Source organism: Amblyraja radiata, chromosome 7 (assembly GCF_010909765.2).
Source record: "Amblyraja radiata isolate CabotCenter1 chromosome 7, sAmbRad1.1.pri, whole genome shotgun sequence".
Lineage (NCBI taxonomy): Eukaryota > Metazoa > Chordata > Chondrichthyes > Rajiformes > Rajidae > Amblyraja > Amblyraja radiata.
The window spans coordinates 50,523,402-50,536,521 of NC_045962.1; the positions used below are offsets into that span (position 1 = coordinate 50,523,402).

At 41.1% G+C, this 13,120-nt stretch overlaps 1 protein-coding gene across 6 annotated transcripts in view; it reads right to left on the bottom strand.

Moving 5' to 3' along the window:
• LOC116975392 (arf-GAP with GTPase, ANK repeat and PH domain-containing protein 1) overlaps positions 1-13,120 on the bottom strand; it is a 600,018-nt gene that overhangs the window by 332,165 nt on the left and 254,733 nt on the right. For 3 of the 6 annotated variants that reach the window (XM_033024451.1, XM_033024450.1, XM_033024448.1), the window contains exons 3-4: positions 10,063-10,150; positions 4,197-4,208 (exon numbers count right to left, since the gene is read on the bottom strand). In XM_033024451.1, the coding sequence (XP_032880342.1) occupies positions 4,197-4,208; positions 10,063-10,150 (100 nt within the window). The remainder of the gene's footprint in view (positions 1-4,196; positions 4,209-10,062; positions 10,151-13,120) is intronic. The other 3 variants (XM_033024453.1, XM_033024452.1, XM_033024449.1) reach the window with 1 other exon arrangement.

The following is a 13,120-nucleotide window of genomic DNA, read 5'->3' on the forward strand; positions in this document are numbered from 1 at the left end:
TGCAGGGACTGCCTGTATTCTCAGATGGACGTACAGAACTAAACAGAAATGGAGATTGCAGGGGTGAGAGTACAAAACCCTTCATGTGAACAAAATATAAATTGACACCAGTGATGCAACTAGCAGAGCTGCTGTTTTACAGTTCCAGCAACCCGAGTTCAGTCCTGACCTCCAGTATTGTCTGCGTGGAGTTTGTACATTCGCCCTGTGACCATGTTGGTTTCCTTCAGGTCCCCCAGTTTCCCCCCACATCCCAAGGACACAGATGTTAGTAGTTAATTGACCATTGCAAATTGGCCCTCTTATGGATGGACGATAGAATATGGTGTAGAGTTGGTGGAGAATTGAGATTAACGTAGAGTTAACATGGGTGAGTGTTTGAATTCAGTTGTCCAAAGGGCCAGTTACCATGTTGTATTAGTCAACGAAAAGTTAACAAGAAGAGCAATGACCAACATCCTTGGGGAGAAGATGACTGCATAAGGTGACAGCTGGTCTCACTGCACATTTGGAAGGTGATATCCAATATCCATTCCTATGGAACGGATTAGGATGATGTGAAGACCAGAATCACTAAGTCTATGTAATTTACTTTAATGCTCAGGATAGGCCTCTTCAAAACGCTGCAGTCAATGTGGGTTACCTCATTCATATTTAGCATTGAGTAATAACTTGAGGAAAGCAGTGGATCAAAGGTAGAGGTGAAAAGGTGTTTTATGTGAAATTTTGTGGTGAATTGAGGGCTGTTCCTTTCTTATAAATCGCCCATTTCAATCCTCCCCTCTCCAGAATTAAAAGCTAGATAGTTGAGATTCTGAAAGATTAGTTGTACATGAACGACTTTTCATCAGCATTCATTGGAGAAAGATGAGATAGAAAGGGAGTCTATCATACGATGTGAAGAGGAAGGATGCAGGTGATGGCAACAAATTCTCCTCATCAGAAATTGAAAAAAACAGACCCGAAACGTCACTCATTCCTTCTCTCCAGAGATGCTGCCTGTTCCACTGAGTTACTCCAATAAATGTTAAGGATCCATCATCAGTTACGGACAAATAATCAATCCTCCCACTTACAGTTAAAAGAAAAGAAAGCAAAATGGTTCACAAAGTACTTGTGATGATAGTTACACCAAAATACATGGCGTTCACTTAATGTCTCATTCAAAATCTTAGCGTCAACTGCAATAAAATCAGAATTAAAGATGAAATGATGATGTTTAATGGGTTAACAATATGTAATTACCTACATTTCCCGCTCAGGATGGATTACTCCAACCTGCTTTACATGAAACATTCTGAGAAATATTAATACTCATTAATTAATTGCAGAATGACTTCAGGTCCAATTCATTTGGGTTGATACAGTACATTTAATTGTCACAAAAGTGTTCAGGGAGCAACCTCAGTGCCATCTCCGGTAATCACAAATGACAGCACTGCTGGCCGGGGATAATTAATATTTCATAATGACTTTAATCGACCAGACCAAAATGAAATGATAGTTTACAGTTACCTAATACCCTCTTTATAGTTCAGTTACAGGTAATAAATTAACAGTGCTAATGTCCAACAATGTTCATTTCTCAAAATAAATCGCTCCCTGAGAGAGGTCATTCACTGCTTCTAAAGAGAGTAGAACTCTGGATATTTTGTCACTTATGCTAGTGAGTTGGATCTTCCTAATGAACACGTTTTGAGAAATTAATTTGGTAACGAGGCAGCAAGGAACCACATGATATTAGAAAAAAATTCCAACATCGGTCCAGATCTGCAGATAATCAGATGATCTGCTTAGGGGTTCTTTGACTGATTTAATCTTGTGGGTATGGTACTCGGACAGAAATGAGCCAAATATCAGTGTCGAATGATTAAATTGTTACTGTATGAGTGGACATAGGGTTAAAAAGATGTATGTTGGGAGGGGGATGTAGACAGGACGGGGCAAGTGGATTGGGGAAGGAGTGGATTGGGGAAGGGATGGAGGGGCAGAGAGGGGCAGGCGAGGGGGTGGGACCAAGGGGGTGGAAGGAGGTTTGGGGGAGGGAGAGGTTGAGGAGGGATTATTGAAGGATGAGTGGCTGAATTCATTCAGAAACTTAGTTTTGTGATCACTCTAAAGCATGATCATTAGAAATAAATTAATTTAGTTTCATTGTACAGATAAAAATGACTCGCATTTCACTTCCCTTTCAGAACACAGAGCATGTCCAATGCATACAAATAAACCTTGGCAATGTAGCCATTGCAGTGTAATAAATGTGGTGGTAAATTAAATACAGCAGACAGCTACGTGAAAATGCCAGATGAAAGTGTGTGTGTGTGTGTGTGTGTGTGTGTGTGTGTGTGTGTGTGTGTGTGTGTGTGTGTGTGTGTGATATACCTCCATTACTTTCCTTTAAATGCGTTTTAGGCACTTGATTGAACCATTGAGTAGTCAGTGTACAAGTGTAATATCTCATCCACAGGATCACACTTCTCAATGTGCAGTATTCCCTCAACTTTGATTTTTGTGCTCAGGGTTCTTGCACAGAATGTCTGAAATTTGGGCACAATATGGCTGAATACTTCTCCTTGCTGTTTATTCAAGTTCACATTTATTGCCACATGCACCAATTAAGGTACAGTGGTATTTGATTTACCATGCAGCCATACAATCAAAAAGAGCACAATACACAATAGAATATAACATGAACATCCAACACAGTGGAATCAACATTCTTCAATTGGTGGAAGGCAATAACGTTCAGTCAGTTCTCCTCCTTTGTTCATCTGTGGTCGGGGCTATGAACCCTCCGTAGTCGCCGCTACGAACGGCCGGATGTACAGGCCCTCTCGTCGGGGTGATCGAAACTCCAACGCCGGAATGGTCAAACACAGTCCGCGACTTGGAGTGCCACTTTCCTACCGGAGACTGTGGCTTCAGGATGTTATAGGCCGCAGGCCGGCGGTCGGAGCTCTTCTCCAGCGATCCCCGGCAAGGGATCCCAGACTCCGGAAGGTAAGTCCACGCCACGCCCCCGGCTAGAAGCGCCGCAGACCACAGCCCCATGATGTCAAAGTCACCAGGCCAGCGGTCGGAGCACTCCTTTCTAGCGACCCCCCGGCAAGGGTTCGCCCCCGCTCCGCGATGGAAAATTCCACACTGCGCCCGCTGCTGAAGCTCTGGGCCCGACTCTGGGAAAGACCGCTTCAATCCAAGCTGTCAGGCCGCGAGAGGGGAGGCGGAGAAGCTACTTGGAAAAAGTCGCCTCTCCATGAGGAAGTGACCGAAAAACGGTTTCCCCCCTTTTCCCCCCACCACCCCCCATATAAGACACACCGAGATACATCAAAACAAACACTTGGACACACTAAAACAAAAGTCGAAATAACGAACATGAAGCTGGCAGGGCAGCTGACTCGCAGCGCCCCCAACCGACCAATATTGTGCATGTCTCTGCTACTTTCAGGATCGTTTCCAAACTGTATAAGACTCTTTGACATGCATCAATATACAGACCTAATTTGAACCTCTGTCCATACAGCTGCTTACCAGTCATAAGGAAACAATTAAGACTTTGTGAGAGTTTAACTTCCACTCACATTTCTTTTTCAAGTGTCTTATTTCTGCCAGAACCTGCCTTCCAGGTTGAGAGAAAATGTTGACAATAATAAGAAAGTGAAAAAAATTATTACAACCATCTCCTGCCATACGAAAAATTGGAGAGTGGGACAAGATTGGGGGATGTGTAGGGAAACGCACGGGATGGAAACCTTGTACCTTGAATTGATGCTTCCCTGGAGTCAAGACTCCTTCAATCCAAAGAAAAAAATCTAATTAGATCAAACAGCTAATTAGTGAATTGGTTTTCTGCAAGTACACCCCAGGTGGTACGATGTTACTAAGGCAACTTTGTTTGTGAGTCCATGAGGAAAAAATACACGTAATTAGTCAAAGAGCAGTGGATTTGTGGAGCTCAAATAGCCACACTGAAAACACAAATGTTGACAGTATTTGCCTTTGAAATCAGCATTCTGACAAACAGCAAACATGAATTATATTATGTGAGATGCCTGATGGATAAAACAGACTGCAATGTTGAACACTACATGGATGGGCACACTGAACAATCAAAACTCTACTGTACAGTGCTGGGACATCTTCCTTCCTGAAGAAAGTATAGTTGCTGCCACGATTAAACAGAGCACAATTACCTGCATCCATGTCTGTAAAGAACGGAACAGCCATTCATGAGTAACAGCACAACAGAAGGCACAAATTTCTATAAGCATTTCCTGCTCTTAAATTGCCTAGTGTATGCCAGTGAGCCAAATGTAACACAAATGTTAAGGCAGTGATTTTTATTTTCTCTCTCTGGAACATATGTGCATAACCTAGTTTGTTCAAGCATTGCATCTCTAAATGCCTTAAACCAAATATATCAATTTTTTTTTTTTTTAAATAGTTGCTTCCCATTCAGTCATTCAGTTGGCAAACTGCAGTTTTGTTTTAAGTCAAACATTCGTTTTAAAACCAGACACACGTGAACAGAGCATGATGCTGAGTTAATCTAGCATAGTTTCAATATAAGAGGTTGGATTTAAGTTAGATTTAAAAATCTAAACGCACAGGAAATATTGGCAGAAGTAGGGATTTCGCTAATACTAATAAAAAAACATAAACAGCAAACCATTTAAAATTCCAGCTGCTGCACATATTTGTCCAATGTTAATAATAAAATGGCCTTTACCCGTTTCTTAGAACTGGCTAAAATAATGACTGCCATACCATAAACCCACAGTTCCCAACAATTTCACCCCAATGCCAAGTCAGCTGAGAGGAACTGTCTTGCCATGATCACTTATCCTCTTGAGATTTTAATGGGGGGGGGGAAGAAGAGAGGTGTGGATAGGAGAGACCAGTGTTCTTAAATTGACCCATCAAACTCCAGAATACAGTGCTGAGCCTTCATTCCCATGACTGGAGCAGAGGAGTGGTGGCCATCAGGACACCACAGATATTTACAACACCTTCACCAGAGAGAAAGAGTAGGAAAGAAAACGGATGTAAAAAAAAAAGTGAATCCTTTATTACCATCCACCCCTAAAAAAGGAGACAAAGGACAAGTTTTTTTTTTGTGCAGACCATGCTTTAAACTGTCATACTCTGGGACTGAAATACAGCTCAGTGGCCTAAATTAATTTTAACTCCACATTGGACAATTCATTAACTTGTCCATTGTCAGAGTAATTAAACATAAATAAAATTAGTGTATAAACTTTAAAAATTGGGAAAAGCTCCAAAGATTACTGCAAACAGAATGGCTGCTGGGGAAGCACACTGACACTGGATTATTGATTATTGATTATCAGGTTGAGTGTTCAAACACCAACAGTCTGCAATTCAACAGAACAGGTGGCATATAATTTCACAAAGCTGAACTTTAGCGAGATGAAATTCAGGAATAATGTTACAGAGTTCATTTTGGCAGCACACACTAACCAACAGAGAGCAATAATCATACATTTCAAAGCAAATAGACAACAGTAGAATAACAGACATGTTCAAAGAGCAATGTGATTAAGGGCTGGAAGGAAATAAATAAATAGAATAGAACTTTATATTAAAAACAGATAAATGTTATTTCCATACAAGACATATTAATTTAAAAAATCTGATTCATTACCCTGAGGATGAAATCAGAATATAAATCCCACCATAATTAAGTTTTCAACCAGAAATGGGAGCCAATATAATGCAAATACAAAAGAAAAATGTGTCACTAAACCTTTCATTCATATTTTACTTCTTTTAAAATCTTATTCATGCATGACAGAAGTTGCATTCATTTTACTGAACGGTATGTGTGGGATTTGATGAAGCAGTGCTGAGAACATGAATCAGTGCTGAGAACATAAAGAACAATCTGCAGAAGGCTGCAGGAACTCTGTATGAAAGTCACCATAGAAAATTTCAAATTAAATACCTCTCTAATAGGTTGTGTCCAAATGGCAGGAGCCTTAATGACACTGGTCAAGGTGAGGCATATTATATTATTTCCCATTAATTAATTAATTACATTATATTTCCCATTAATTAGCAAGTTAGTTTATTTAAAATGATAAAGTTTCCTTAAATATGCATAAATTAGTAGTATTTCTCCAGATCCTGCCTGCAACTCAGTAACCAATGTTAGATACCTTGTTTAGGTGTCCTTGAGACTCTTGAAAGGCGCCCATAAATAAAATGTATTATTATTATTATTATTATACATGTCATGAATATCAAATTCATTCAATTGGGAATTTCTCATATACCAGGCAAACAAGAAAGAGAGAGTGTCTTTTTCTGGTTAGAAAGGTGTAACGAGCAGTGTTCTTCGGGGATTGGTGCTGGAGCCTCATCTTTGTACAATTTCTCTCAAACGACATGAAGAAAAGCACAAAAGGTAATTTTGCTGAAATTGCTAATGACAAAGGTGAATAAGGAAAGCAAGTTGTGGAGAGGATATAAAGAGGCTGAAGTTGGATATGGATAAGTTAAGCAAGTAGACAAAGATCTGGCAAATGGACCATAATGCGAGGAAATATGAAATTGTCCAATTTTGCAGGAGAAAATAGAAAGGACGTTATGCAAATAGTGAGAGATTGCAGAAGTTGGAGATGCAGATCTGGGTGCTATGGTATATGATGGGCGAAAGTGTAATGCGCACAAACAGTAAGTAATTAGAAATGCTCACAAAATGTTATTGCTTAGGGAAACAAACACAAAGGGATGAAGACTACGCTTCATTTATATGGGATATCAATGAGACCACATCTGGAGTGGTTTAATTTAAGAATGGATGGTAATGTGTTGGAAGCAAATCAGAGAAGTTTACTGGAACTTTAGCCGGAATGGGTGGATTGTTCTAATGAGGAATGCTTGGACAGCCAAAGCTTGTATCCGTTGGGAGTTTAAAAGAGTGAGGAGGGATTTGACTGAATCATACTGAATATCTTGAGGGGTGTTGACGGAATCAATATGAAGAAAACGTTTCATCTTGTGGGGCAATCTAGAGCTAGTTAAGGATTTAAAAAGGTGACTCATTATAGATAGGGATTGTCTCTCGTATGGCATTAAGTATTCGGAACCCTTTCCCCCCTTTTTTTTAAAGATAACTTTGATGGAACATTGATAAGAAATGTGGGAGAGGCAAAATTATCAAAGGTGGAATTGAGATTCCACCTGATCAGCCTTGATCTGGAGGGTGAAACTGGCAAGACACATGGATCATAGATTTAAACTTGCACAACAGCTCCACCATCCTCACAGAAACTTGAGCTCCAGAAATTGACCAAATGGTAACCAATTCTTCGTGGTGATGCACAGCCAGGGCACTCATCATGTGGGCAAGCTTTGACTATCAACTCAGGAGCACCACAAGGCTGTCTGCTCAGTCTTCCGCTCTACTCTCTCGCTATCCATGACTGTGTAGACAGACACAGCTCCAATGCCATCTTTAAATTCGCAGACGTCACAACTGTTGTTGGATGTAACGATGGGTAACGATGTCAGAGTACAGGAGAGTGATTGAATGGTGCCAGAACAACAATCTTGCCCTCAACGTTAGAAAGACCAAAGAGTTTATTGTTGACCTGGATGGATCCATGAACCTGCCTTCATTGACGGGACAGCAGTGGAATGAGTCAACAGCTTCAAGTTCTTGGGTGTGCATTTATCTGAAGATCTGTCCTGGGCCCAGCACACTGACGTAATCACAAAGAAATTCTCATCAAAGCTTCTACTTCCAGAGAAGATTCAGTATGTCGCTCAATATGTTACCGAGCTTGTACCAGTATGCAGCAAAGAACAAACTAACTGATCCAATAATTCAAAGGCTCAGGAATGAAGGAGGGTGCAAAAAGTGGTAGACAATGCCGGGTTCATCAGGGGTTCTGACCTCCCCACCCAAAGGGATCTATAGGCGCCACTACCGGAAACAGGCTGTTAATATTATCAAAGACCCTGGTCGTGCTCTCAACTCACTACTACCATCAGGAAGAAGGTACAGGAGGCTGAAAGCAGTGACCTTCAGGCTCAAGAATAGCTTCTAATAGTATAGGAGCAGGGAGGTTCTACTGCAGTTGTACAGGGTCTTGGTGAGACCACACCTGGAGTATTGCGTACAGTTTTGGTCTCCAAATCTGAGGAAGGACATTATTGCCATAGAGGGAGTGCAGAGAAGGTTCACGAGACTGATTCCTGGGATGTCAGGACTGTCTTATGAAGAAAGACTGGATAGACTTGGTTTATACTCTCTAGAATTTAGGAGATTGAGAGGGGATCTTATAGGAATTTACAAAATTCTTAAGGGGTTGGACAGGCTAGATGCAGGAAGATTGTTCCCGATGTTGGGGAAGTCCAGAACAAGACATCACAGTTTAAGGATAAGGGGGAAATCCTTTAAAACCAAGATGAGAAGAACTTTTTTCACACAGAGAGTGGTGAATCTCTGGAACTCCCTGCCACAGAGGGTAGTCGAGGCCAGTTCATTGGCTATATTTAAGAGGGAGTTAGATGTGGCCCTTGTGGCTAAGGGGATCAGAGGGTATGGAGAGAAGGCAGGTACGGGATACTGAGTTGGATGATCAGCCATGATCATATTGAATGGCGGTGCAGGCTCGAAGGGCCGAATGGCCTACTCCTGCACCTAATTTCTATGTTTCTATGTTTCTCCCCAGCAACCATCTGCACAACACTGAACACGGCACAACATTAACCATTAACACACCGCAACCATTTTAGAGGTTTTGCACCAATATGGTCTGATTACCTGGTGTTACTAATTATTAATTTATTGTATTTTTCTCACAGAGAGTTGTGAGTCTGTGGAATTCTCTGCCTCAGAGGGCGGTGGAGGCCGGTTCTCTGGATACTTTCAAGAGAGAGCTGGATAGGGCTCTTAAAGATAGCGGATAGGGAATATGGGGAGAAAGCAGGAACAGGGTACTGATTGGGGATGATCAGCCATGATCACATCGCATGGCAGTGCTGGCTCGATGGGCCGAATGGCCTACTCCTGCACCTATTGTCTATTGTATTATTATTTTATTAGATTGATATGTATGTTATTGCATTAATGGGCCTGTATAGTGAGAATTTCATTGTTCTGTTGCCAGCGCACATGGCAATTAAACATTCTTGACAGAGACTTCTGACAAACCATCGGATCTCAGAGGGCAAGATGTAGTCCTTCTTCCTGCTGGTCATTCACTTCATAACAGTGATCAAGAAGAGAAATCCTGGGTCAGGTTTAGTTCTCGGGCATGTGTTGTTTCCACGATCCAATGGTGATTAGTGCAAATTAGTGCAAAGAGGGTAGATCCACAGTGGGGGTTGCTTTCACTCATGAAGTCAGTGGGGAATATCTGTCATGTTAATGGTGTCCTGTACAGAGTGGTCCCTGTCCACTCTCACCAACGCATCACACTATCAATAGCTGCCATGTGGAGGATACCTGGGCTAGCGTGATAGGTATTTGTTGGATAAGCTGGGACTTTTTTTCCTTTAGAGCACAGGAAGATGAGATGTGACCTTATTGATGTGTATACAGTCATAAGAGCTATGGATAAGGTCAACACAGTCTTTTTCACAGGGTGAAGGATTCTAAATGGTATAGGCTTACGGTGAAAGGAGAAACATTTAAGAGGGACCCCAGGGACAGCATTTTCACTCAGGCGATATTTCGGATCAGGAATGAGCTGCCAGAGGAAGCTATAGAAGCGGATATAAATCTGACTTTTAAAAGACTTTTGGACAGATATCTGAATAGAAAGGATTTAGAGGCGAAAGGGTCAAATGCAGGCAAAGGGCATTAGCCCAGTATGCCAACTTGATCAGCACAGACTATGTTTTCCAAAAAGTTCCATGTTGTACGGCTCTATGACTATATGTTGCAGCTCATTCATTAGCGAGTAGGTGGTTGTGGAAAATACATCTGGTCCTCGTGTTTTGGCTCGGGTGCCAGTAATAGACACACAATACAGACCACACTCTCCACTTCATCAGAGGAATGTCAGTGTAATCGCTCTTGCTTACCTTCAGGTGATTCCTCCTGCACATAGGTTCCTGTCAAGTAGCGATGGACCAAGGCTGACTTGCCACTGGCTAAATTACCCACGATCCCCTGAAAGACAAAAGCAACACTGATGAGATCCCATTCCACAATGGGAGTGTCTTCTCTGAAGCATGCAATTTAAGCCACAGGGTTAATTTAAGTCACACGGTTCCAGTTGCCTTTTCAGGTGAATGTAAACCATTCCATAGTGCTATCCTGAAGAACTATGGAGTTCTCTACAGTATCCAGGCCAGTAGATTTATTTCAGCAGCAGAATGCAAAATGACCACAGTATATCCCAATTTGGAGGCTCAGAGAAATTTGCTGAGCATTCCTCAAATTGTACTACTGACCACTTTTTGTTAGCCAAGAAATACTTCACAATATCATTGGATGTTGAACGGTACTATACAAATTTAGTTTAGTTTAATAGAGTTTAGACATACAGTGCAGTAACAAGTCCTTTGGTCACTGAGTCCGCGCCGACCAGCGATCCCCACAAATTAACACTATCCTACACACAAGAGGCAATTTTAACCGGAGCCAATTGACCTATAAACCTGTACATCTTTGGAGTGTGAGATAAAACTGGAGCTCCCGGGGAAAACCCACACAGGTCACAGGGAGAATGTACAAACTCCATACAGCCAGCACCCGTAGTCGGGATCGAACCTGGGTCTCTGGCTCTGTAAGGCAGCAACTCTACTGCTGCGCCTCTGTGCCGCCCATGCATAAATGCACATTTATTCTCTTTAAGAGTTCTTAAGAGACACAAACATGCTGCTGAGAATATTCCCTGATTATGTAGCCTAAACATACTTGTCCAGTATCTGAAGCACAGTCTGTCCCAAGCAAGAATGCCAAAAGAAAAGGATAGTGGGGGAAATATACCAAAGAGGCCACGGTCAGCTCAACAATTGGCAGTAAGCTACAAATTAAAGAGTACAGTGGGACTGCAGTTCTGTGCCAAACTATTCAACATACCATCCCCTACACAATTCCTTTTGTTCTCTATCCTTTGGCCAAAGGGGAAAGCAAATCATCAACACTCATAATCCTTTCCATTGCATAATGAGCACAGCAAGGGTGGCAGTGTCTTGACACAGTCAAAGATACAGCTATGTTCCTCCCCTCCATACAATTACTTAGAGCTTTTCAACCCTGTTGTGTCGATACACACAGGATTGCACCATGAAGTAAGACTGAACAATCAACAAGAATACACTACCTTCACCACCTCCTCACGCTCCTGGACCATCCCCTCCTCCCCAAACAAAATACACACAGAGCAAGAATTTCAGCTGGGGAAGAGGTACAAAGCATCCTCTTAAAGCAAAATTTGGCACAAAACATTTCATCAGCAGGACATTGAGTTTTCCTGTGCAGCTGAACAACACTGAACTTCACAATAAAACCATTTACAAACTGTATCAGCACATCAGTTGACACAACGGGAAATCCGTTCAGTTGCGAGAGCTCCCAAAGCAGAATACTGCCACAGAATGGGCCTTTTCTGTTAGTTGCATTGCTAAGCCAAAGACGTTAGGAGATTGTGCAATGGTTCGCTCCATCAGTCGCGAAGTACGAGCCATGGACTCATGCCCAAAACCTTGGGCTTGCTTTAATTCTTACTCTGCATCTTCACAGTCCTCTCGTTCACCAATACAGGCCACCCTCAGTTGACAAACAGATTCTATTTTTGCTGGTGACCCCAAGATGATTTGGTTCATAATTGCAATGAATGGAATCATAGGCACATAAGACTGAGAAGAACATTTATCGAAAGTGGAGAGAGAGGAAACTAGTTCTGTCATTGTGTAGGAAGGAACTGCAGATGCTGGTTTAAACTGAAGATAAATACAAAAAGCTGGAGTAACTCAGCAGGTCAGACAGCATCTCTGAAGAAAAGGAATAGATGAATTTTTGGGTTGAGACCCTTCTTCAGTTCTTCTAGTTCTGTCATTAGTAGAAACGAACACAAGTACCTACATTGGACTTGTAAACAATAATATTATGGGAGATCAATTATATGGGCCAGTGTCCATAAATAGGAAGCCTTGCAAGGTTGATCTGATGTGAAATCTTCCTTCTCTTCTGACAGTCCCTTTTAAATGCCCTTTCTTTCATTTCACCTTTATTCACATCACTGTGTGTGTACCCCCCACACCTGCCCAAATCTGTAATTGATGCATCTATCTCAGAATTATTGTTACCTCTATTTCTACCCGTTGAATTTGCTGCAATCTCAACGACCTCACAAATTTAACAATCAAGAATATTTTTAAACATCCTTTGCATGTAACTGTGTGCATGGAAATAAAAATAATTCTTCCTTTTAATACAGGAATTGCACCATTTCAATGTCTTAATTAGTTTTCCAACCCTCCAAATTTCAACTACATGAATTAGCAATTATACAAAACAAAACAAAGTATTAAACATGAATGTTCACATTTCAAAGATGAACATGGTAATTTTAGTCAGGTTTCTGTACAACAAGCCTGTGAACTTTCTCCTATATTCATACCCAATCTACTAATTCCCTCCAAAAACAAAGATCAGAGGCTGACTTTACAAGGAGGAATCAAATCAAATACAAACCCAAAGCAATCAGTTCATTTAAATTCTAAGCACTGGTAAACACCTCCATCTTCAGGTACACGCGTGATCAATGCCAAATTTACCAAGTGGTATTTAAAAAAAAAAAATCTCAGAATAATTTGATCCTGTATTTCACAAGGTACCAGAAATGTTATAAATTATTGAGTGAATGAGTTTTGTTACATGCATGAGTTGCTGTTAAAATTATTATTTTATAATGTATTATAAATGTATAAAAAAAGAAAATGTTAAAAATACTCAGCAGGCCAGACCATGTTTGTGGTAAGAGAAATAGAGTTACCCTTCCAAGTAGACCTGAAATGTTAACTCTGTTTCTCTTCTCATGGATGCCGCCCATCCTGCTGAGAATGTTCCCTATTTTCAGTTTTTATTATTGGCAGTTAGAATGGTTTATGGCATGTTGGAAACTAACAATCC